Below are 25,195 nucleotides of genomic sequence, written 5' to 3'. Positions count from 1 at the left end.
TACTACAAAGACTGCCCCGTTAAAGGACCTGGAGATCTGTAAGTTTTGAAATTTAAAAATGATTAAGGGAATCCTTTCATAAATTTTATTCGGGAACCTTAGATTCAATCTTTTTTTTTTTTTTTTTTTTTTTAATATTTTATTGATTTTTTACAGAGAGGAAGGGAGAGAGATAGAGAGTTAGAAACATCGATGAGAGAGAAACATCGACCAGCTGCCTCCTGCACATCTCCCACTGGGGATGTGCCCGCAACCCAGGTACATGCCCTTGACCGGAATCGAACCCGGGACCCTTCAGTCCGCAGGCCAACGCTCTATCCACTGAGCCAAACCGGTTTCGGCCCTTAGATTCAATCTTACCATGGTAGGCCAAGTGGTGGTTTTGTGGCTTGTGTTAAATACAGTAAATATTGTCTCCAATTGATTACTAAGTTACAGTGTTTATTTTTTGAGTGTTTGCTAATTTAATAAAAATGTATTACCCTGTTAGCTTTTGGACAATTGTAGGGCAATTAGAGATATTTGCTGATTATTTGTATTGTAAATGTTTTTTCTAAAAATTTGAATCCTGGCCTTTTAAGTGTCATATAGTGGCACAAAGAGTAAGAAAATAGGCCAAAATATGATGAATTAAAAGGAAATTTCCATAAGAAATGAGAAATTATTAGATTATGTAATATTCCTAAATGTTCGCCTGATCTATTTTAATGCTGAGAAACATTTTTTACAGTGTTTTCCTTATGATTAACACTCAAAAATATGATTAATAGAGAAGGAATATTTTGTAAAAGCTTACAAAACATTAAAAATACTTTGATGTTGCCCTAATCTGTTTGGCTCAGTGGATAGAGCATCAGCCTGCGGACTGAAGGGTCCCAGGTTTGGTTCCGGTCAAGGGCATGTACCTTGGTTTCGGTCACATCCCCAGTGGGGAGTGTGCAGGAGGCAGCTGATCGATGTTTCTCTCTCATCGATGTTTCTAACTCTCTATCCCTCTCCCTTCCTCTCTGTAAAAAAACCAAAATATATAAAAAAAAATACTTTGATGTAAAAAAAAACAACATAGTTTTAATCTCATAAAACTTGTCTCATTTAAGGAAATTAAAATTTGATAGAGCATTTACTAATATAATTTGCTCTACTTTTTCTAAATTAGTTAATTGTACTTTTTAAAAATATATTTTTATTGATTTCAGAGAGGAAGGGAGAGGAAGAGAGAGAGAGAGAAACATCAATGATGAGAATCATTGTTCAGCTGCCTCCTGCACGCCCCCTACTGGGGATCAAGCCCACAACTTGGGCCTGTGCCTTTGACCAGAATCCAACCCAGGACCCTTCAGTCAGCAGACAGACGCTCTATCCACTGAGCCAAACCAGCTAGGGCAGGGGATGATGTTCTTGATCATTGCTAGTCTGGATCCCCCAAAGCCACAGCCGGGCACTGGCGCTCAGAGGGAGCCGGACCGTGTATGTTCACCTGCCCTTTAAGAGGACCTGCTGGGTCTCCAGCAGCCTCCGTGTCCTCAGCCACAATCCCCGCTGGTTTTTATAAGCCAGAGTCTGTGGCTTCTCTTCCCAGCTCTGGAATCCTGGGCTGGGGGTCAGGTGTGGGGCTGGGACCCCTTGCTTCTCACAGGAGGCCTCTGCAGCCGAGATATCCCTCCCTATTGAAAACAATGCCACGTGTCGGTGTTGGGCCAGCCCATTCCTCATGTACCTCTCCTACCAGTCTCCATGTGCTTTTTCTTGACTTCTCTAGTTGTAGGACTTCCATTCTGCTAGATTTCAGGCGGTTCTGAATGATAGTTGTTCTGTATTTTGGTTGTTTTAAACTTTTCTTGTATTGAGGAGATGGGGCATCTCATAAAAGGAACCAGTGGTTACACTGATACTGCTAAAATCTAAGCATCTATCTATATATATAAAAGCCAGCGACCAGAGCACCATAACAATGGGAAAGACTGGTTGCTATGATGCCCACTGCAGCCAGCAAACCGGCCCATTCAGGGGGGGTGGGGCCGACTGGCCAACCTCCCGTGGCCCATCCCCCAGCCAGCACCCCCTGATAAGCCCCCCCACCCCAATGGCCTACAGCCCCTCCCCCCTGCCCCACCCCTGATTGCCCACCCCCCAATAGGGGCCAGGGCCAGCCGGCCAACCTCCTGCATCCCCTTCGTCTGCCCAGCCCTGTCCCATTGGAATAGGTGGATAATATTGGCTTCTAGCTCTCAGTTACCTAAAATACAAGTGGGTACAGGGGAGAGAGTAATCAAAAGACCAGAGATTTTAAGGCAGGAGTATATCAAACTCAAGGAGAACAATTGTGATTTAGATGGAGAAGGAAAAAGAAAATGATTTCACTTAAATGTAAAGCACTGTTGAGAGCCGTGGATACATACTGGTAAGATCATGGATACACTGTTGGTGAGAATGTAAGTTGGCCTCACTTATGGAGGACAATTGGATAAGACTAAAATCCTTAAATATATTGGTGTCTTTTTCATGGAATAATAATGCATTTTTGAAAGAAAAATGATACTGTAATAACAGTTGTAGAAGTGTGACTTGTTTCTGTTTCTTAGACTATTAGTGCATGTTAAGTCAAGAGCCCTAAACCTTTTTGCTTCCTGATAAACTAGTAGCTATATATGACTAACTCCTAGGGAGTTGAATATTTTTAATAGTAAACTAAATTTTTATGAGAAGTAATATTAATAAGTAAAAACAAAAGCATAATTTTGGTAGAAAATGTGTTACACAGTGTATATATAATATTGTGATGTTATTGAACTCAACAGGATTTAGAATCAGTTCGTAGTCATAGACCTGATGGGTGCTGTACTAAGTTCAGTATTTATTGACTGTTTGATTTTTATATTTTCTTACAGGTGATTGGTCTGTTGGATGTTTTTACACCGGCAAGGTCTCTGGAGGAATTCAATGATGTGTGAGTAAAGCTTGTGCATTTGTCTTCCTCAGCTGGAAGATGAAAACTAGCAGCCGTGTCTATTCCTGAGCCATTTAGCAGTATACAGACTTCAAAAGAGTCTTTAATTCTATCGTCCAGTTCCCCTGGGGGGTGGGATAGATACAGAAGATGTGTATTATGGGTAGTGGATGTATTTTCATCATTTCAGTCATATTGTACTCTATTTGGAGAGTCGGTGGTGAGTCCTTGCAAATGTTCAATGAAAAAGAGTATAGGGAGTTTGAACTATGATTTTTGTTCTGAACTTATCTGCCCCAGCTTTTAAAGGAACACTTTACATGATTACATTTACATAAAGATAAGTAATGGCCCCTTGGTTCCACATAGGTTCTTCCTTCTCTTTTATCCCACCCGTGTGTGGGAACTGGTACTAGGACTGCATGCTGACCCTGAAGCATTGGATTTCTGCACTAGGGCAAGGGGTGGGCCTCACATATTGAGAAAGCTGATGAACAGTTCTGATTCTCCCAGTTTTGTGACCATCTCTATTATTTTAGTAGTGGGGGCTAGGGAAAATGAGACAGGGAAAGAGAGAAAGCTGCTACAAGGATATGTTATTAAGTTGCTCATCATTGTGGGCTGGTGGGCTAAACACTGCCAGGATCTTCTAGGAAGCTATACAGAGGGCACCTGAGATGGAGAGCATTTACCCACTGGCAAGGTTACTCCATGGGGCATTCGTGCCCTCATGTGCCCAGATTATATATCTGTGAATGCAGACACATGAGTGCACAGGTGTGAGTGCAAGATAGATTCCAGCAGGTATTTTTGTAACGTACAAGCACTCCATTGCAGCTTTCCCACTACGGAATTAGCACACCCCCTCCCAGAGTGGTGTATTTTTTTTTTTACCAAGGCTGAACCTACATTGACTCATCATAATCACCCAAAGTCCATAGTTTACCTCAGGGTTCACTCTTGGTATTGTACATCCCATGGATTTGTACAAACGTATAACAACATATTATTTTGATGTGCACTGTATTTTCATTGTCCTCAGAATGATGGTTTTGATATTCTGCCTATATGTGGAAGAAATGCTGAAGTAATGTGTTTGTGAATTACTTTGGAAAACATTCGAATCAGGTCTGAGCTATATCCCAAAATTTTAGGTACAGTGAAGATGGATTTATTTAACAAAGAAATTAATGATTTGCTGACTTAGGCAAATGCTGTATTTTGGCTTAATCAGGCATTATGGAATTGGATTATTCCTATGTGAAAAGACCTTATTTAAGGCTAGTGTCTATTTGAAAGGTTAAGTTTTATCCATTGTAGTGCCTTTGGCTCCTTTATCCTTTTGAAAGCCTACCAACTTAAGCATATCCACTGAACCAAAGTTGTACTTATTTCTTCTTTGAAGGAGTAGAAGAATTAGACTCATGGGTGTCTGGTGGGAGAGCATCCCGGGCAGAAGGAACCGCCAGTGGAAGGCTCTGTGGCGGAGGCTGCGTGATGTGTTGGAATTGCAGCAGGGGCCTGTGTGGCTGGAGTAAGGCTAGCTGGTGTGGAGCTGAGTGAGAGCAAGGGAGAGAAGTAGGTGATGAAGTGCGAGTGATCACTGGTCCGGCCTACTGGATTAGGTAGGGCTTTATATGCAGTGGAAGGGATTTTTGCCTTTGGATGAGAGGAGGGACATGATGTGATTTTTATTTTTAAAGAATTATTGTCTGCTGTGTTGAGAACAGACTGTAATAAGTCCCAAGGATCATTGAATGTATTTCAGAGGCTTGCGGTTGTCAATCCCTGTGATTATTTTAAATAGTTTCTTTAAATATGGAAGTGTTTTTTGCCTTTTCATAATTGTGCTTTATCAATTAGGGCTGGCAGTAGGAAAGATGCCAATCTGTAGATGTAAAAGTTTTTTCCTACATGGGTACTTTCTGACTATTATGCTTTAAAAATAAAGGTGCTAGGGTAGGAATCTTGACAATTGGGTGTTACCCAAAAGTGCCTTATAACTGAAGTTCTAGAATAGGGCTGTCTACAGTCCTGAAAATCACTTATTGTAGACATTTGCCTTCTTGCCGGTACAGTACATGTTAGTTAGTATGAGTCACTTTAAGAAATGGTGGTTTATACTGTTTATAGTTTGATTAAATTTAAAGGAGGCCCTTTTCACAAGAAAAGTGAAAAACAAAATTTGTATCAGCCCATGAAATAACCTTTTCCACCTTTAGCCTGATAAAGTCCTACTCATTTACCTCCTTTTTAAAGATGGGAGAACTAGGTATAGAGCTGTCCAGCTGTTCTCAAGTCAGACCTTTAATTTATTTGAGATGTTATGAACACTGTCATGAGCACAGCCTTTAAAAAGATGTAATTACATTTGCTTTCCAGAGACAAATGCTATAGAAGCTGGGCTACCTAGTAATGCTCCTTTTGGAATTGACTTGTTTAAAATGTGTTCATCTACCATTTCCTCCCACTCCCTGGTTCACTACTTTTAAAAGTTGGCATAATTATTGCTTTTGGCTACTATTGAAAGATTTATTTTGGAAACCTTTCTATATGTGATGAGTTCGAACTGGACAATTGGTTATCATGAATTAGTCTTTGAGCTTCATGGAAACAACATACAATGATTTTGTTAATTCTTGCAAGACACTTCTGCCAGGAATAATGCTATTCAGTTGATTTAGTTGCAGCCTAGCAGCAGTGCTTGGTAGTTGTTACTGTATAGACTGGTCTTATATACTTACATAGTGTATAGACGGTCTCACCCTCCATCTGGAAATTTTCGTGATAAAATGGATGTGGTCTATGATGGGGAGGAGGCTTGAAGGAAATTACATGCTGGTGGAATATTCTAACTAAAAATATGATCTCTCTCTCTCAAGCTGTGCAGTCAGGGGTCTCCCGGCTGTATAGGATTCCTTGTCACTGGTAATCATTAAAACACAATAGTTATGCTTGAAATTACTGTGGTTGCATTGGTAATACTGCTTAACACTTTTGTGAACTAGCAGACATGTTAGAGCAAGGGTCCTCAAACTTTTTAAGCAGGGGGCCAGTTCACTGTCCCTCAGACCGTTGGAGGGCCGGACTATAGTTTAAAAAAAAACTATGAACAAATTCCTATGCACACTGCACATATCTTATTTTGAAGTAAAAAAACAAAATGGGAACAAATACAATATTTGTATTTGCATGTGGCCCGTGGGCCGTAGTTTGAGGACCCCTGTGTTAGAGGGTTAAGACTTTTAGGTTTTATTTCAAGACAAATTAAGGCAGATTCTAGGTAGAATCATCCAAAACATTGTTTAACTTTTCTCCTTAAAATTGTTTTTAAATGGTGAGAGAATAATCCTCTTACTACTTGATGTCATAAAATAGAATTATTTGCAAAGCAGTCTTATAAGACAGAAATAGAATCTCTCTTCCTCAACCTGAGCCTTGCAATTTGTCATAATTGGTGTTACGGATATTGCAGTCATCTACCCAGGTTTTCGGGGAGAAGTTCTGATTACAAAATATTAACCAGTTTTATCATATTTGTCAGATTATGTGTCAATTTTGGGTTTAAAAAAATACAGTGACTGATTAGGATAGAATATTCATTGCTGCTTTGCCAGCTTTCTTTTTCATTAAAGATTAACTTTGATAATAAATATTGAGAATTGATAAGAAAATTATCAGGAGATACTGGTTCCCTGGTTATTGTGACATTTATAAAATATTTTAAAAAGATCATTCTCTCGACTTAAATTTTTTGTCAGCTGGAAGAATTCAGAGGCAGTATGTGCTGTGATTAAGATCACAGTCTCTGCGGTCAAATAGTTTTGAATGCAACCCCTGACATTTCCACTCTTTTAACCTTGGGCAAGTTGTATTTTCTTGTTCTGTCTCTGTTTCCTCATCTATGAAATGGGAATACTAATGGGACTTACTTCACAGAGTAGTAGAAAGAGTGCATGAGACATGGGTGTAATGAATAGTGCCTGGTGCAGAGTAAGCACTACCTGCCTTCAGCTATGCTATGCTGGGCTTGGAACATCTCTTAAATAAGAACTTTTTTTATGAAAAAAATTCAAAAAGCCCAGTTTTTTTGGTTTGTTTGTTTTGTTAATTCTCACTCAAGGATATTTTTACATTGATTTTTAGAGAGAGTGGAAGAGAGAGGGAAAGACAGAGAGAAACATCGATGTGAGAGGAACACATCGATTGGTTGCCTCTTGTACCAACCCCACCAGGGCCCGGGCCAGGAAGGAGCATGCAACCAAGGTACGTGCCCTTGACCGGAATCAAATGCAGAACCCTTTGGTCCACAGGCTGATGCTCTATCCACTGAGCCAAACCAGCTAGGGCACAAAAAGCCTAATTTATACTTCATATTACATTTAGAGTGCAACCTTTCCTCAAAGGCAATATAAATGTGCAACTTTTAAAAATATGCAATGCTAAAAATCTTACCTTAGGTCACATACATCTAGGCTAATTCCTTTTGATCTTGGTGCAATTGGGAACTGACCATAGCAGCCTAATAGGGAAATTAGGAAACAAAAAATTTCCATTCCTCTTTGAGGAAAGAAATTAATAAATATAGTGGGGTGTGTGTATGTGTGTGTGTGTGTGTGTGTGTGTGTGTGTGTGTGTAAAGAGAGGTCATACACATATTTATCCATATAATGCATTATAGTAGACTTAAATTTACTGGCCTGTTTTCTTTCCCTCCAAATTTATTTTTAAAAAAGAAAGAAATGAAATGCAATCAGCATTCTTTAAAGCTGAACTAATCTACATTATTATTCAGCCTCAGGAATAGGTTATGTTCATACACAGTAGATAAACCTATTTTTTAAAAATTCAGCCTCTTTAGTATTGATGTGGTTTTTACGTTCCCCTCCCCTTGTAATACAATAATGAGTAGGTAAGGCATTGCATCTAAAATATCTGTGGCAGACCTGTTGGACTTGAATGTAATCATTCCCTAATCTTACTGTGTAATAATTGGATTAATTACCAGCACCACACCTGTGAGGAGTCGTTCTGGAATGCCTCATCTTGCTTACAGATAAAATGTGTTCCTCCTTCCTTTAAAGTAAATGCAGGAATACCATGAGTGAACAATATTCTTATACCAGTCATTTCTGGAAAATGTTGTTATAATTTGAAAATTTAAAGATACTCCTATTTTTTTAGAACCTACAACTTGGAGTGAGGTGAAAATGCAATGATGGATTTATTTTTAATTTTTTTATATTTTTATTGATTTCAGAGAGGAAGGGAGAGGGAGAGATAGAAACATCAATGATGAGAGAAAACCACTGCACGCCCCCCGGAAGGGGATCGAGTCCACAACCTAAGCATGTGCCCTTGACCGGAATCGAACCTGGGGCCCTTCAGTCTGCAGCCATCACTCTATCCACTGAGCCAAGCCAGCTAGAGCTGTAATGGTGGATTTAAAATACGAGATACTTATTATAGCCAGGCATTTAGTTATACCAGTATTGTACATTTCTCATGCAATAATAACATTTTTAAAGAAAAGTGATGCAAACATATATCATTCTAATATCCATTTTTATTCTTTAGAGAACCTAGGAAAAGATATGTCAATTAGGAATGAGTATAAAGTTTTTAGAAAAATAGATGGCAGGAGATAAATTTAAAATAGTAGTATTAAAAATGAGTCCCTGTGAGAAGTTACTAAGCTGTTAGGTATCACTGTGATACTTCCTTGGGAGGCTTTTTCTTAAAAAGATAAGAACTTCCTTAAGGTTTCTGGGTTATTGTGTAACTCTCCATTAATTTCTAGGTATCTGGTGACCCATCTCATGGGGGCAGATCTGAACAACATTGTGAAATGTCAGAAGCTTACGGATGACCATGTTCAGTTCCTTATCTACCAGATTCTCCGAGGTCTCAAGGTACAGACAGCACTAGTAATACTTTTGAGACATGAAATTCTCTCTCTTCTCTCTCTCTTCTATTTAGGACTTAAGGGGGCTAGGGGGAGAGAGACAAAAAAAACTTGTCTTGTGAAACATTTAGAACACTCCCAAATCACTAGTACAATCATAGAGTTACGAAGCCTGTGTTTACTCAGTGACCACAATTACCGGCATATGGCCAATCTTGTTTCTCCTGTAGTCCCCAAGCCCTGGATTATTGTAAGGCAAGTCTAGACATCATCTCATTTCACCCATAGATACTTCAGAATGCATGTCTGAGAGTGGAGGACTCCTCATTATTACACCTAAACAATAATAATAATTTCTTGATATAATCTAATATCTGGTCAGAATCAGGTTGAAACTTTAAAAAGATCCTTAAGGAGGCTAACTTATTTGTGAGGGGGCAGATAAACAGTGTTTAAAATTAAATCACTTTTGATATTTAGCTGCTTCAAATCTTCATTGAGCTATAGAGAACCAACTGGAAAATAGATTGCAAGAACTGTTTCACTCATTACTTCAGCTTGGAGTCGAGTTCTTGGTGTGGAAATCATAGTTATGATAAATGCATAGACTACTAATAATTACTTGTTCTGATTTCTAATTCCATGGTTTATACTAGCAGTTCTTACTGTTTCCTGAAAATGTACTTCAAATAAGTCACATAAGGTGACAGTGGGAGGTTGGCAATGACTTCTTATTTAACTGACTCTTTTCTATTTCACAGTATATACATTCAGCTGACATAATTCACAGGGTATGTCTTGTGTTTTTTATTAAATTATTTTGGGGAACTGGTGGCAGGGGGGGCTGGAGGGAGACTGTCATTTAGCCAGGATCATTGATTAACTGTAACTTTACTCTAAGTTTAAATTGATTTTAAAAAGATGTATAGTTTTTACCAATTTAAGGCTAATTAGGACTAGATAGTGACTACAGGATGGAAATTGTCTGTTTATGGCTGGGCGAAGTCTTAATTTTATGTTAGGATCTAAGGAGAGAATTCACCGTGCACCATAAAGCTGTTCCTGTCCTCTCTGTCCTTCCTCCTAGGACCTGAAGCCTAGTAATCTAGCTGTGAATGAGGACTGTGAGCTGAAGGTAAGGCGAAGAGACGGTGGGAAATAGTTGTTTCACTTTGTAATTACAGGTTTGATAAACCAGGCACATTTATACAGGGAATGGTTGGTTATATAAGCCATAACTTTTTATCTGGAAAGTCATTTTGTCCTCAAGAATATCAAACTTTGATATTTAAACCATAGATTTAGTAAGCTTTCGTTTTTGTGTGTGTGTTTTAATATATTTTTATTGATTTTAGAGAGGGAGAAAGATAGAAACATCAATGATGAGAGAGAATCATTGATTGGCTGCCTCCTGCACGCCCCACACCAGGGATTGAGCTAGCAACCCAGTATGTGCCTTGACTGGAAATCGAACCGCGACCTCCTGGTTCATAACTCGATGCTCAACCACAGAGCCACGCCAGCCTGGCAGCTTTAGTTTTAAATGCCATTGAAGGTGGTGTCGGGCATCTTGTTTTCATTCTAAAAGTTAAATTTGAAATTTAATATATTAGTTATAATAAAGGAAAATTACAGTCTGAATATCAAGTAAGCAGTCCTGAAGAGATAATTATTAGATTAAATTGAAAAAATGGCAGAAGCCTTTTCATTCAAAATAGTTCAAATAAGATAAATAAATTATCTATAAAGAACAAGCAGCTCTGGAATTTTTTTGTTTTATTTCTTTTTTTAATATATATTTTTTAATTTTTCAATTAAAGTTGACATACAGTATTATATTAGTTTCAGGTTTCATTTCATCTTTTACTCAAATTTTTAAAACATAATTTACATACAGTAAAATGCATCCTTTTAAGTGTACATTTGACAAATTTATATATCCATGTAAACACCAACTCAGTTATGATAAAGAACATTTCCATCACCTGAGAAAGTTCCCTATGCCCCTTCCTACCCGATCCTCACCCTTCTGCCCCTAATCCTGGCTACAGACAACAGCCAACTTGCTTTCTGACACTACAGGAAGATTTATCTTTTCTGGAGTTTCATGCAAATAGAATCATACAGTATTTGTGTGTGTGTGTCTGATTTTTGCTTAGTATAATATTTTTAAGATTAATTTGTAGTGCGTGTTTCAATAGTTCATTCCTTTTTTTTTTTTTTTATCACTGAGCAGTATCCACTTTATGAATATACCACAATTTGTTTATCCATCCATCCATCCATCCATCAGTGGACATTTGTTTCAGTTCTAGTTTGGGGCTATGTAAAGCTGTTCTGAACATTCATGTGTTAGCTTTTGTGTGAATGTTTCTTTTCATTGCTCTTGGGTAAATACCTAGCAGTGGCATTCTTATTTTGCTTTTTGTAATTTCATTTTTCAAAGTACTTGCTGTGTTTCTCATGCATTCTAAATATAGACCGGGATATATGTTTATGAAAGTACTATTTTGTTCTCCCTTTTTATAGGATTTTTTCATCTTGCTTTACAAGTCTTAGGAGGTTGACTCTTTCAGCACCTGATTTCTCTCCTTTCCCTTAGATCTTGGATTTCGGCCTGGCTCGACACACAGATGATGAAATGACAGGCTACGTGGCCACCAGGTGGTACAGGGCTCCTGAGATCATGCTAAACTGGATGCATTACAACCAGACAGGTATTGCTTACATTGGTTATTTAGGGCCTATTAATGCCATCTTGGGTTTATTTGGGATTCTCAGAAGTAGAGATAGTGGGAATAGGAGGAAACATCTTTTCTTCCCTCAGTGATCCTTTTAAAGTCCACAAATAGGAAATATTTCAGTAGCTCAGATAAAGTGGGATTTTTAATACACAGTTTTCAAATTTTGTGATTTAGCAATTGAGTTTTTATTTATTTAGATTTTCAGCTTATTCTCTGAGTATTTCTACCTGAAGACAATGGTTGGTAATCTTAGCCTCTCAATATTGGGAGAATCTACGATTTCTACCAAGAAGAAACTTTTGCTCCTTTGTACACAGCTTATTTCTCTTGCCGTAATTATGTCTGGCCTTATCCTACCTATGAAGCCCTTTACTGGGGTGCAGGTCTTAATAAACTTACTTATTTCTGTAAAAAGGAGTATGATTGTTTAAACCAGATGCCTTAATATTCGTGTGTTTCGCGCTTACTTACTGTTTCATTGGGAGCCAAGTATGATAATAGTGACATTGTATGCACTGTTACCTCTCTTTAACTTTCCAGTTGATATTTGGTCGGTGGGATGCATAATGGCCGAGCTGCTGACTGGAAGAACATTGTTTCCTGGTACAGACCGTATCCTTTGAAAGTTTGGGTTCTTGTTTTTTAATTGTATCCCAGTGTCTGTGGGAGTATATGGCTTTTACCTGTCTCTAGGGAAGGTTCTCAGATACTTGCTTTTATAGTCCAGATATGCACATGAGATCTGCCCCTTGGCAAGAAAAGGCTTCGGTTTACTTTTGTGAGTTGGAAAAATTCCTCATCAGCTGGAAAACCCTTTAAAGCTGTAGTATGTCATCATTTTGCATTGAGTTTAAGATTATATTCGTATTCAGTGACCTGAGGGTATTGGTCTGCTTGTACAAACACAAATACCCAATTTATAAATCAGGGGTGTCTCTTTATGTTTGGTTTACATATTAAAAGGGCTATCCCTTTTTTTTTTTTTGGCCTCTGTAATGATATACCTACTTGTTATGTTTGTTTAACAACAAATAATAAAAGAAGAAGTAGTAAGGTCACCCTGTTGTGTGCCTTTTTTTTTTTTTCAGCACAACTTAATTTTTATCCCAGATAGTAGTCAAACCTTAATTCACTTCCAGACTTACTGTCTAGTTTGTGATTTATCATGGCCTCTTTATTTTAGCCCTTTCCTGTCTGCTGCATGCCTGCTTCACCATTTAGTATTAGCATCAAAATGTGCTTTGTTGGAACTCCCATTGGTTCCACGGGGTGAAGATGTTTGTGAGAAAGAATGTTGAAATAATATTTCTAGAAATTAGGGTGGAAGATTTTTGTAAACTTCATGGGACTAGCCTTCGGGGGGGTTAGGTGGCCTCCAGAGGCGTGCATTCACCGGCTTCAGTCACCTGTGACCTGGAAGCAGTTTGTCCCCTCACCTATGCCAACTGTGGTTTATAAACCAGAATGTCAGTTTACTTGCGTAGAGTTTGGGATATGCTTCTATGGTGACCGATGTTCATGTTATCTGTCCACATGTTCTAACTGTCTCCTTCCAGAGGAAATGTACTTTCCTGGTGACCCTCGGGGAAGCTGTATTTTCCTGGGTGTCACTGGATCGATAGGGCTCAGCCTCCTTCTGTTTAGTTCACTTATGGCTCCTCATCTCCAGATTTGAAGTTAGTTTAATACCTGTGTTTCTCCTTTGTCTGTGCTTCATTCACCTTGTATCTGTTTCTTAGAAGTTTGGGGTCAACATTACAGCCCAAGCTAATTGGGGAACATTTGTATTTCTCCTTTTCCTCAGGTACACAGCTCAGAGTCCCGCCCTGAAGTCTGTCCTCCGAGCACAGTGCTCTAATGCTGTCCTCTGCTCACCTCTCCCCTTCCTCCCCTCTCTCTGTCTCTCCATCTACCTTCAGGAGACACTGACACCTGCACGCACACCGGCAGGGGAGAGAGCACTGTTCTGGAGTCAGACTTCTGGGTTTCCCTGGGAGCTCTTTTACTCCAGCTGTGTGACTTTGGGCCGTTCCCCTTTTTCTGTCTCTCGGGTTCCTGAACTATAAAATGCTGATAATAGTACATACCAGTACCTCACACGGTGTTAACTGCTTAGCACAGAGCCTGCCAGGAAACGTTAGCCATCTTCTTCATTAATGATCATTGGGAAACAGTTTCTCCCTTCATCTTTGCACTCTGTTGTCTGCCTATGAATCACTAAAGCAAGACTTTTTGCTTTATTTAAATTTATGGCAGGTAGTAAAGGATGGATCCGCTTGGCAGGCTGCTAGTAGAAAGGTTTCTAAGCAGTTGTGGCCTGTGGCTCACCTCGGAGACGCTGCCTACTCCCTGATGCTCGGCCCTTTTAGAATGCTGACTTGCAGCTTCTAAGACTCCTTCCCTTGTGTGCATACTTCTTTCCTCCTCTGAACTTTAGACAGAAAACCTAGCATTCAAACTCTTTACCAGGTGAGTCTTTTTTTAGTACATGTGAATTTATTTCACAATTCTTATTTTAGTAATGCACTGTTTTCTACTTGGCTCTTTTTGAGGCAGATCAAATTCAGAGGATTTGTATTTGTAACATACATCACTCCCTTCTTGTCAGTTGCGTCTCTGGATGTAGCTTTGGTTGCCTGACAAGGAGAGAGGGAAGTGTTTTCTGTTATTTTTTTCTTGCATGAAGTGTACGGTCGCTTCTGGTCTAGCACAGTGGTTCTTAGCGCCCCGTGTGAATACTTTGGGGAGCTTTACAAACCTCCCGAGGCCTGGGCACCCTGCAGACGCCACCTCGTTGGTGTGGTGCGTGCCCAGGCCTTGCAAGAGTGAAGTCCCGCTTGATTCTTGTGTGCGGCTGGTGTTGAGTACGGCTTGCATTTGGAACTGGTGGTTTTAGCTTTAGATAAGAACTAAGTGATAGACCTTCCTGTGGTGTTGCAAATGTTGTATATCTTGCTTTCCAGTGTGGTGATTGGTAGCCACCAGCCACATCTGGCTAGTGAGCGCTTAAAACGTGACTAGTGTGACTGAGGACCTAAATTAAAAATGTATTTGTAGTAAAATGTATTAACATAAAAATTTACCAATTACACTTTTTTTGTGGTAAAAATAAGCATAACATGAAATTTACTATCATGACCATTTTTAAGTATACAATGCAGTGGTGCTAATTATACTCACAAAGTTAGGTAACTATCACCACTCTCTAGTTCCAGAACACATCATCACACCAAACAGAAACTCTGTACCCATTCCTCCCTCTCGCAGCCTTTGGTTACCTCACTTCTAGTTTCCATCTCTATGAATTTGCTTATTCTAGGTATTTCATATAAGTGGAATCCACACTGTATCTGTCCTTTTGTGTTTGGATTATTTCACTTGGCATGTTTTCAAGTTTCATCCAGTTCTAGACTATATAGAAATTTGTTCCATTTTATGGCTAAATACTAGTCCATTATATGTATACTAGAGGCTCAGTGCACAGATTTGTGCAACGGTGGGGTCCCTTGACCTGGCTTGCAGGGATCGGGCAGAAACCGGCCCTCTGACATCCCCCAAGGGGTCCCAGATTGTGAGAGGGTGCAGGCCAGGCTGTGGGACCCCCACCAGTGCACAATTGGGGCCGGGGAGGGATCGAGGGAGGGTTCTGGGGTGTGTCTGGCCCTTCTCGCCCAGTCCTGATCAGGGCCAGCTGGCTGGGGAGGGACCATGGGAGGTTGGCCAGCCAGGGAGGGACTGCAGAAGGGTTCCTGGGCGTGTCCAGCCCGTCTCAATCCCAAATCCCAATCATTCGGACTCCAGCAGCAAGCTAACCTACCGGTTGGAGCGTCTGCCCCCTGGTGGTCAGTGCACATCATAGCGACTGGTCAAATGAAGGGTTGGACACTTAGAATATTAGGCTTTTATTATATAGGAGATCACATTTTGTTTAATCCGCTCATCTGTTCATAGGCACAGGTGGTTTCTACCCTTTCAGCTATTGTGAATGGTACTGCAGTGAACATTGGCGTGCAAGTACCTGTTTGAGTCCCCACTTTTAATTCTTTTGGGAATATACATAGAAATGGACTTGTTGGGTCATATGGTAATTCTGTGTTTAGTTTTTTTAGGAACTGCCAAACTGTTTCCCACAGCAGCTGCACTATTTTATAGCCCACCAGTGATGTATGAACAATTTCTCCACATCTTATCTTCACCAATACTCAATTATATTGTTTTCCTTCTCTCTCTCTCCTCTCTCTTTCTTTCTCCCTCCCTTCCTTACTAGTATAGTCATCCCAGTAGGTATGAAGTGTTATCTCTATGTGGTTTTGACTTGCATTTCCCTAATGACTAATAATGTTGAGTAGTTTCTCCTGTGTTTACTGTCCATTTGTGTGTATATATATCTTTTTTGAGAAATATACTAGTATATCAAATCCTTTACCCATTTTTTAATTGGGTTGTCTTTTTGATGTTGAATTTTAGGAGTTCTTTATATATTCTGAATAGTAAACCTTCATTAGATATATGATTTGCTAATATTTTCTCCCATTCTGTGGACTGCCTGTTCAGTTTATTTATTTTTAATCCTCACCTGAGGATCTGTTTATTGATTTTGAGAGAAAGAGAGAGAGACAGAGAGGGAGAGAGAGAAACATCAGATCTATCAGTTGCCTCCCATATTCACCCCGACCAGGGATCAAACCCGCAACCTTTTGGTGCATGGGGATGACGCTGCAGCCAACTGAGCCACGCCAGCCAGGGCTATTCACTTTCTCAATATTGTCCTTTGATGCAGAGAAGTTTTCATTTTGATAAAGCTACAATTTACCTATTTTTTTTCTTTTGTTGCTCATGTTTTTGGTGCCATCTTTTATGACCAGATTTAAGGTCATGAAGATTTACTATTTTCTACTAAGAGTTTTATGGGTTTATCTGTTATACTTGGGTCTTGGATCCATGTTGAGTTAATTTTCTATATGACGTGAGGTTAGGGGTCCAATTTTATCTTTTGCAGGTGGAAATTCAGTTGTTCCCAGCACCATTTGTTGAAGAGACTATCCTTTCCCCCATTGAATGGGCTTGGCATGCCTGTCAATGATCAATTTTATGCCATTGGTCTGTATATTATCTTTATAGCAGTACCATACTGTTTTGATTACTGTAGTTTTACAGTAAGCTTTAAAATCAGGAAGTATAAGTCATTCAACCTTGTTCTGATTTTTAAGACTTTTTTTTGGCTCTTTGGGCTTCCTTATAATTCTATATGAATTTGAGGGTGTGTTTTTCCATTTCTGCAAAAAGGCTGTTGCAATTTTTATAGAGATTGCATTGAATTTTTAGATCACTTTGGGTAATATTGACATCTTAACAATATTAAGTATTCTTTTCCAGGAACAGGTGAGGTCTTTCCATTTATGTAGATCTTTAATTTCTTTCAGTGATTTTTATAATTTCCCCCCCTTTTTTTCTCTCTCTCTCAGATGTTTCCTTCTAATGAACTGACCATTAATTTCCTAAGTTCTGAAATGGCCAACACACCATAGAAAGACATTTCTTTAGGCTCCTGCTTGAAACCAGCAGCTTCAGCAAACTGCTGGCCTTGACTCAGGGCCAATGTGTTTTATGATTTTAGTGGACAAATCTTCCACCTCCTTGGTTAAATTTAATCTTAGGTAATTTATTCTTTTAGATGCTATTGCACACGGAATGCTTTATTTCCTTTTCACTTTCTTCATTGTTGGTATATAGAAACACAACTGATTTTTGTTTGTTGCTCTTGTAACTTGCAGTCTTGCTCTGTTTGTTTATTAGCTCTAGTAGCTTTCTTGTGGATGCTTCAGTATCTTCCGTGTCATCTGTGAAGAGAGAGTTTTTCTTCTTCAATTCCAATTTACATGCCTTTTTCCCCTCCTATCAACTGGCTCTGGCTAGAACTTCCAAATATAGTATTGAATAGCAGTGGTGAAAGTGGGCATCCTTGTCCTCTTCTTATCTTAGCGGGAAAACTTTTCATCTTTCACCACTGAGTATGATTTTAGCTGTGCATTTTTTCATGAATGCTTTTCTTCATGTCAAGGAAGCGTCTATTCATAGTTTTTTTATTTGTGGTTTTTTGTTTTGTTTTGTTTTTTTGTAATCCTCACCCTAGGAAATGTTTTACTGATTTTAGAGAGAGGGGAAGGAGGAGAGAGAGAAACATCGACGTCTGATCGCTTGCCTCCTGTGCTCATCCTCCCACCCCCTTACCCTTTCACCTCCACCGGGGGTTGAACTAGAAACCTAGGTATGTGCCCTGACTGGGAATCGAACCAGTGACCTTTTGGTGTTGGGGACAATGCTCCAACGAACCGAGCCACACTGTCCAGGGCTATTTATAATTTTATGAGTGTTTTTATCTGATCTGAATTTTAAACTTTATTAGACTTTATTTAGATCACATTTAAATTTAATCACATGATATTACTGGTATTGTATTATATTGTGCAGTTTTAGATCTCTGCAAATCTTTCCATTTCACCTTTTCATTTTTTTGTGATCAGTCTTTTTCTTGAGAGATTCCTTTGGTACTGGTTGTTGAAATAATCTCTGGAGTTCTCCTTAAGATAAAAGAATTATTAATTTTTGTCTTAAAGCTAATTACATATTGCTAGGTCAGAAATGATTCTCATTTGTGACTTTGCAGAACCCTTTCAACTAACTCAAAATAGAATTGTAATTTTCTTTAAAGAATGAAGCCCTTCCTTATGAGTCTAGTTGACTGGGTACATCAAGTGGACACAGCTGACAGTACTTTACACTAGAAGAAAGTGAGGATCCAGAATGTCTCTTCAAGTATAGTATAGTTAGAAAAATGTTATTACTGACGCTTGAGTCTGCAGCCTGAGGAAGGAGAAAATGAGATTCATAGCCCTGTTACACATCACATACTGCGTTCTCTTCCAGGGGGCACAGCCTAGGTTTACTGCTGTTTTCCTTCCCTAGGTGAATTTCCCCATGTATAAAACTTTATTCTCCTTTTTGTATTTTAATAGAAATGGTTCCCTTATGACATTAACTGGAGGGTAATGGGGCTGTTGAGTTATACTCCACTTGCCATCAGCTTGCTGCTCTGCTCCGTGTGATTTTCCCTAGTGTATTAAATTTACTCCTTACTCTATTCATTTCATCTCTTTTTTCAGACACTTTATGAAATACTTCAGACATAAAAAAGACAATGAATAAATAGCCCAGCCGGTGTGGCTCAGTGGTTAAGCATCAACCTATGAACCAAAAGTTCATCGGTTCGATTCCCAGTCAGGGCACATGCCTGGGTTGTGGGCTCGATCCCTGGTGGGGGGCATGCAGGAGGCAGCCGATCCATGATTCTCTTTCATCATTGATGTTTCTATCTCTCTTTCCCTCTCCCTTCCTCTCTGAAATCAATAAAAATATATATTAATAAATAAAGGAATTTTCTTTGTATAACAGTGAAACAACTATTTTGTTGACCAAGAAGAGAGTCAATCAAGTTGCCTAGGGCTCATTTTGGCCCGTCCTGTCTGTCACCATGAGGATTTCCCACTCTCCAAAGAAAGACCAATGTTCTAACTTTGTCCCCATATAGACTGTTTTTTGGGTTTTTTTTATTGAAAACTGCTGCTCACAAGCAGTAGTGGTTGCAGGTAAGCCCTGCAACTAGTTCTTTTATTCATCTTCAATTCTTCAATCTGTGGAGATTTCTAGAAAATGCCTAGCACACTTAGAACTGACTAAACATCCTTCTTACTTTCCCTCTAGTTCCCCCATTATCCTTAGGTTTTTCCCTCACCTATTCCTTCTAGTTTCCTTTCACTTTTGTTACAAAGGACCTAAAGAGTAATCATAGGCTGAAGTCATATTTGTATCTATGTTTTAGGAAGTATCAGCAAATTTATGGTTTAAATTTTGACAATGTGGTCATTATAATTAAAATATATTTTTAACTAACAGTGAAAATAACACCGGTCGGGGGAGGGGGGAATTAAACCTGTTAAGAAGGATGGCTTGCTGTGGAAATAACTGTCATATGTGGTAAATTTTGCTTTGCTTTGCTTATATAGCTACTTGAAGCTCCTTCTGGCCTTAACTGCCTGGACACATTGTAGTGGCCTTACAGTGGCTGGTACTGCTGAAGACTGACCTGTGTTTCAGTGGACTTGCCAGCTCTTGGAGAACCTATGGTGATGTCCTTTGAGGTTTGCATGCTTTGACTTCCTTCATGCAAGTGCTTTTAGCTGCTAAGTAGATTGTTTTTGGCATTGTGTGTTTACTAATCTCCTAAGTATTGACTGTCATGCTCTACCAACTCTCTTTGTCCATAGCCCTCATGCACTCATGCGCAGTATTTGTATCTCTTTATGGTGTAAACACTTCAGATGGAATATTTGAGAACTTGTTAGGCCCCACGTTAGATGATGCAATTTTTCTTGATTATTTTTCTGTGTTTAGACTTTATACAGAGTCTGGTTCTTCTAGATTTTGAGGGCAAGGCAGAGGGGTGGCACTGAGTTGAAAAGTGTAGTATAGAAAATGTTTTCAAGTCCACCCATATTTATTGAGCCTACTTTGTGGACGGTGCTGGGATAAGATGATACCTATCCCCCAAACCAGATGGTCAGACTCAGTGGAAGGTGAGTTACAGGCATTATTTGAACAAAATTTCACTCTCTGATTATAAAACAAGACAGAGTGACTTAAAAAGTACTATATTAGAGGTATTACTAAGTTAACGAGAAGAAGCAGGGATTCATTTGAAGTCCAGATAACCAGGAAGACTTCGTGGCAGAATTATTTGAGCAGGGCTTTGAAGAGTAAGAGAAAAAAGGCTTGGTAGGAGGGGAGAATGGAGGGTAGTCCTATTTGTGACTTGGGTAAATAGGAAGTTGAAAGCTTAGACGTGCCTGGAACATTTGTTGTGAATTGAAGCATTGGGTGCATTAAGGAATAGTAGTTTGAGGCAGAGTCAGAAGAGAAGCCTGATGCCAAGGCAGGGAGGCCATGAATGTGAGGCAAGGAAGTGGGAGAAGGACACGGTCCCACCTCATTGCTGCAGTGAGCCTCCAGTGTGTGGAGGGAAGTGAGGGCGTTGAGAAACCCACACCCAGGAGTCTTCTGTCTCCTCGGGAGCTTGAAGCTGCCTCGTTCTCAGTAGTCGGAAGTTTCTGAAACAAGACACCCAATCTCAGCATTACTTCCAGAGGTTAGTTTTGATGAATTTATCATAAAACTACCTGTTTGAGAGCTGAGGGAATCTAGTGGGTTTTTTTCATATGCAATATATTTTATCTTTTGGGGTAGCGGCCTAAGTTAAATTTACTTCTGAAGAGTTTGAGCAAACTAAATGAATGCAAACTGAATCGTTTTACATGAGCAGAAAGGATTCTGTATTCTATTGTTGCATAATTTGATTATTTTAGAGCAAGATGGTATGCATTCTTTTCTCTGCTCTGTCTTCATTAATGTATGCTTTAAAATTTTTCTCATAAACTAAGAAATAAGTACTGAACATTTAACTTCCAGAACACATTAACTTCTGCCATTTGCAGATGACAGAATTCTCTATTCTTAATTCAGAAGTAACTTGTGTAAGTGGACTTGTTTATAATTTCTAGAAATAAGTTTTTTGGGTCTAGGATGCGGTTCTGCAAACCTTTTCTTAAAGGGCCAGATAGTAAATATTTTAGACTTTGGGGACCATATGGCTTCTGTTGTGTCCAGTGAAAGCAGTCATAGACAATACATAAATGGACAGGCAAGGCTGTGTCATTTTCAAATCAGGCAGCAGGTTGGGGTTTGCTGACTGCTGTCTAGAATTTGCTTCCACGTTAAGCCAATTTCCTGTCTGGGGAAGAAAAAAAAACACACCAAAAAACAGGGCAAAATGCCAGTGATGTTATTGCATAATTAATTCCTGTAACTTAGGCAACAACTATGACTTGCAGAAGCCATTATTTTTAAGTTACATTGTATTGCCTTTTTACCTATAACCATAAGAAGGAGTATTTCCTTCCTCCTTCTCTCCATCCTGTTCTACCTTCTCCGCAGATATTTTGAGTGCCCAGAGGCAGCCGGTGTTAGGCTGAGCTCTGGAGATAAGTGGTGGGCAGGCGGCTCGGCCCCTTCCCCCAGAGAGCTGCGGATCAGTAGAGGTGGCAGGCAGTGAGCAAACAGTGGTTAAAGATTGTGGTGAGCACTGTGGTGTTTTCAAGCATCGTGCTGACACAGATAATGGAAGTGGGGGCTTCTTTATAGAGGATTGGAGAGGCCTCTCTGGGGAGGTGAAGTTTAAGTTGAGACTGAAGTTGAGAAGGACCTAATCATGCAAAACCTGCAGGGATCAGAGGTAGTCATCCTCCCGTCCTGTCCCCTCGAATGTCAGTTAGACATGGGTAAACTACTCAGATTTTCAGAGATTATTAAAAGCTATTTTATAAGATTTTATCCCCCTCCTTTTAACTTTCTTTTCAGGCAAGGCTAAAAGCAGTAAGAACAAATGGGAGTTTTTGTCTTCTCATTAATATGTGCACATACATTCTGAGGGAACTTGAAGACTTGGCTACCAGAATAGAGGTTTGGCACTGTGGCCTATTAGTTAGAACTTTTGGGATATGTGAGGTTTTTTTCATGTTTTTATAAGGTTAAAACCTCATTGGTCCTGCTTCGTTACGGCACTCCTGGAGGTCATCCAGGTGCAGTGTGGGAGTGAGGCCTTCTGCTGGCTGTCACCCACAGTTCTCTGCCTGCTGTGGCCAAGGCAGAGGGAGAGGCATTCCGAGGGATGTTCAGTGGTTAGGCTCTGGGATCTGCACAGACCCTGCCACTTTACAAGCTCCTAGGTCAGGTCTCGGGGGGATAGTTACAGGGGGGCTGGTCTACCCTGGCTCCTGTGCTCTGCTGCTTTGTTCTGTAGCACTCCGCTTACCACTGCTCTTGGCTTAACTGGCTACTGATGTTTTGATGGAAGGTGAAGAGGTAGGTGTGGACTGAGCATCTGGACGGAGGAAGCTCTCGTGTTTCGCCTGCTGTCTCTCAGCTCAGTACCCAGCTTCAGTTGCTTCACTTTACTAATGGGGGGTGTGGACAGATGCACAAGGTGAATGTCCATGGGGTGTGTGTGGTAGCATTTTGAATCCTTGTACAGGAGGAGCATGTCCTACTTGAAGTGACCGTCCTGCAGAAGCCTTAGACGATTCACCATTTTGGCTTGGTTTTTCATTTTTGTCATTGGGGTATTTTGTTTTGTTTTGTTTTATTTGTTGTTTGTTTTTCATTTTTATTTTGTCCCAACATTTTCCTTTATAGTCCACCTTTAGATATTGATCAGTTGAAGCTCATTTTAAGACTCGTTGGAACCCCAGGGGCTGAGCTTTTGAAGAAAATCTCCTCAGAGTCTGTGAGTTGATGCTTTGATTGTAATTATCTGCCCTGTTGGGAGTCTGCAACTTGCCTTCCATCTGTACCTTGACTCGGGTGTGTTTCTAAGCACGTGTGCCCTTTGTGTGCTGACTTCTGGATGAGGGTGTGTGTGTGTGTGTGTGTGTGTACACTTGCACACACACACACACCCTCCTGGTCACATGCATGAGTGTGCTTTTTTTTCTATCTGGGTATGCATTAGATCACGGGGCCTGTATTGGGCAGTGGTATCCTAGTGGTAGTAAATGAGATTTGAAATTCTAATTCATTCCCAGACGGTAGTGGAAAATTTATGTCTCTGTTTCAGCCCTGACTTTCTCGTTCTCAGAGGTTTCACATGTAGTCAAGGGCTCTTTTCACTTTTGGGTTAGTGTTTGTTCTCAGATCATGTGGTTCACCATGGATGAGTCTACCATCAGCACTAGAAGAAGAAAATTTACATTGCACGTTATTGCCCTTTTCCAGAAGCTCCTTGCTTTCTATTGGTTTAGAATAGACCACCTGCACACCTGTGTAAAGCACCAGTTCCTCTCTACCCAGTCCCCAGACCAGCAGGGGTTGCATCCCACTACTGATGCCTCAGAGCCACAGGAGTAGGCTTGTAAATCCTTCCTCCCACAGCCTGACATTGTAATTACAAATTTTAATAACCCGATAAGAAGCTTTGGGCGGTGCTTTCCTGCCTCCATGCAGGCATTGACAGAGAAGCCACTCTGGCTTCCTTTGGCCATGATTTCCTGCTGTTGGGCAGGAGATTTGAGCGAAATAGTGAAAGCCCAGCCTGTCTCTCTCTTCCCTCTGTCTGCTGCCAGGCAGTGGATAGAAGGGGAAAGGCTGCAGTGGTGCCTTCCTGGGTTCTCCTCCTAGCATTTCTGACTGAAGCGGTCCCTTCGCCCAATTGGGAAGACTGCTGGGTAGCTTACGCAGGTGAGTTCAAACGGTTCATCATCCCCCTGTCAAAATACAGACTGTTGTCATCTGGCATGTGTTTGGTACATTCCTTAAAAGGACCACAAAGCCCAGGGTATTTCTGAATTTCCACTCTGACCATATGTAAGAGAATGTACCGGCCCTATTTTATTTTCTTATTTGGGACGATGAAGCAAAAGCACAGAAAGGCTGTGACTTGCCTGAGTCATGCACTAGGTCACTTGGCAGAGCCGAGCGTAGATCCCAGATGCTCTGAGAACGTGAGCTGAACCTGAATCTCACGTGACTGCACATTGTGTGAAAGTCACTGTCAGAGTTGCCGACCACACTGTCAGCCCAGGGGAGTGTTTTCTTCTGCTTTATGAGATGCAGAAGCTGTATTGGAGCCAATCAGAAAAGATACAAGGAGATGTTTAGAGAGGACACGTGCTTTTTTGTTTTAAATGCCTTTGCTTAGAAAGATTGGCTGGTAGAGAGGACATGAGGGAGGGGAGTGGGGTTGAGAAGAAGTTGGGTTTATTAATGAGCACAGCTAATGCGACTAAGATAGCAGATTCATGCCACCTGGGGTGGCTACCACAGCTCCTGCTCAATCCCCTCCCACTCCTACCCATCCGCCCATAGGTATGTGCCATTAGCCACAAGATTTTCTAAAACAAAAGGTATGGGTAAAATAGTATTTACCTATTATTAGAGCCACCATTATTCAAGTGCCTGACCTAATATTGAAATGTCTTTATTTTTGGTGAAATAAAACACATAATATATTACGAAGCTCTGAAGTTGGGCATAATAAAATTGGGTACCAGCATACAGAATTTACTCAAATAATATTGTACGTAGTATAGGAATAAGGTGGTTTGGGTTTTTTTCTACATAATTATGGCGAGTGGATAAAAGTAGTTTAAACATTCAGAAGGGTAGGCAAGATTAATTTGATGTTTAGTGATATTGCCCAATGCCAATTTATTTTAGGAGCACGTGATATGAAAATAACAAAGCCAGGTGAGTAAAATTAAAGATTTTAAAAGTTAAAAATTCATTATTGAAGGAATATCGTAAACAGAAAGGCAGTAGCTATTTTCGTTACTCCTGAAAAGTAGGGAAATAGTGTAGAAATTGAGTCAGTAAAGAAGAGGACATTCTGAGTAAGAGAACGCAGTAACAGGGCTGGTTGAGAACAAGTCAGGATGTGCCCTGAGAGAAGGGATAAATTGGCCCTGATGGGTGACTAAGGAGATAGGCTTCTTT

General features: G+C 40.1%; 1 protein-coding gene and 1 non-coding gene across 3 annotated transcripts in view; one reads left to right on the top strand and one right to left on the bottom strand.

The window, feature by feature from the left end:
• The window catches only part of MAPK14 (mitogen-activated protein kinase 14), a 67,581-nt gene that overhangs the window by 28,545 nt on the left and 13,841 nt on the right, over nt 1-25,195 (top strand). The window contains exons 3-9 of one of the 2 annotated variants that reach the window (XM_070418698.1): nt 2,889-2,947; nt 8,748-8,859; nt 9,614-9,643; nt 9,940-9,987; nt 11,455-11,569; nt 12,137-12,208; nt 22,912-22,991. In XM_070418698.1, the coding sequence (XP_070274799.1) occupies nt 2,889-2,947; nt 8,748-8,859; nt 9,614-9,643; nt 9,940-9,987; nt 11,455-11,569; nt 12,137-12,208; nt 22,912-22,991 (516 nt within the window). The remainder of the gene's footprint in view (nt 1-2,888; nt 2,948-8,747; nt 8,860-9,613; nt 9,644-9,939; nt 9,988-11,454; nt 11,570-12,136; nt 12,209-22,911; nt 22,992-25,195) is intronic. The other variant, XM_070418699.1, reaches the window with a different exon arrangement.
• LOC139013366 (small nucleolar RNA SNORA2/SNORA34 family) lies at nt 17,060-17,195 on the bottom strand. The gene has a single exon (XR_011472016.1). It is a non-coding gene; the product is annotated as a small nucleolar RNA SNORA2/SNORA34 family (small nucleolar RNA).

This window comes from Myotis yumanensis, unplaced genomic scaffold (genome assembly GCF_028538775.1).
Source record: "Myotis yumanensis isolate MYYU_CA2020_CCGP unplaced genomic scaffold, mMyoYum1.0.hap1 SCAF_6, whole genome shotgun sequence".
NCBI lineage: Eukaryota > Metazoa > Chordata > Mammalia > Chiroptera > Vespertilionidae > Myotis > Myotis yumanensis.
This window is presented reverse-complemented; position numbering and strand designations above follow the sequence as displayed.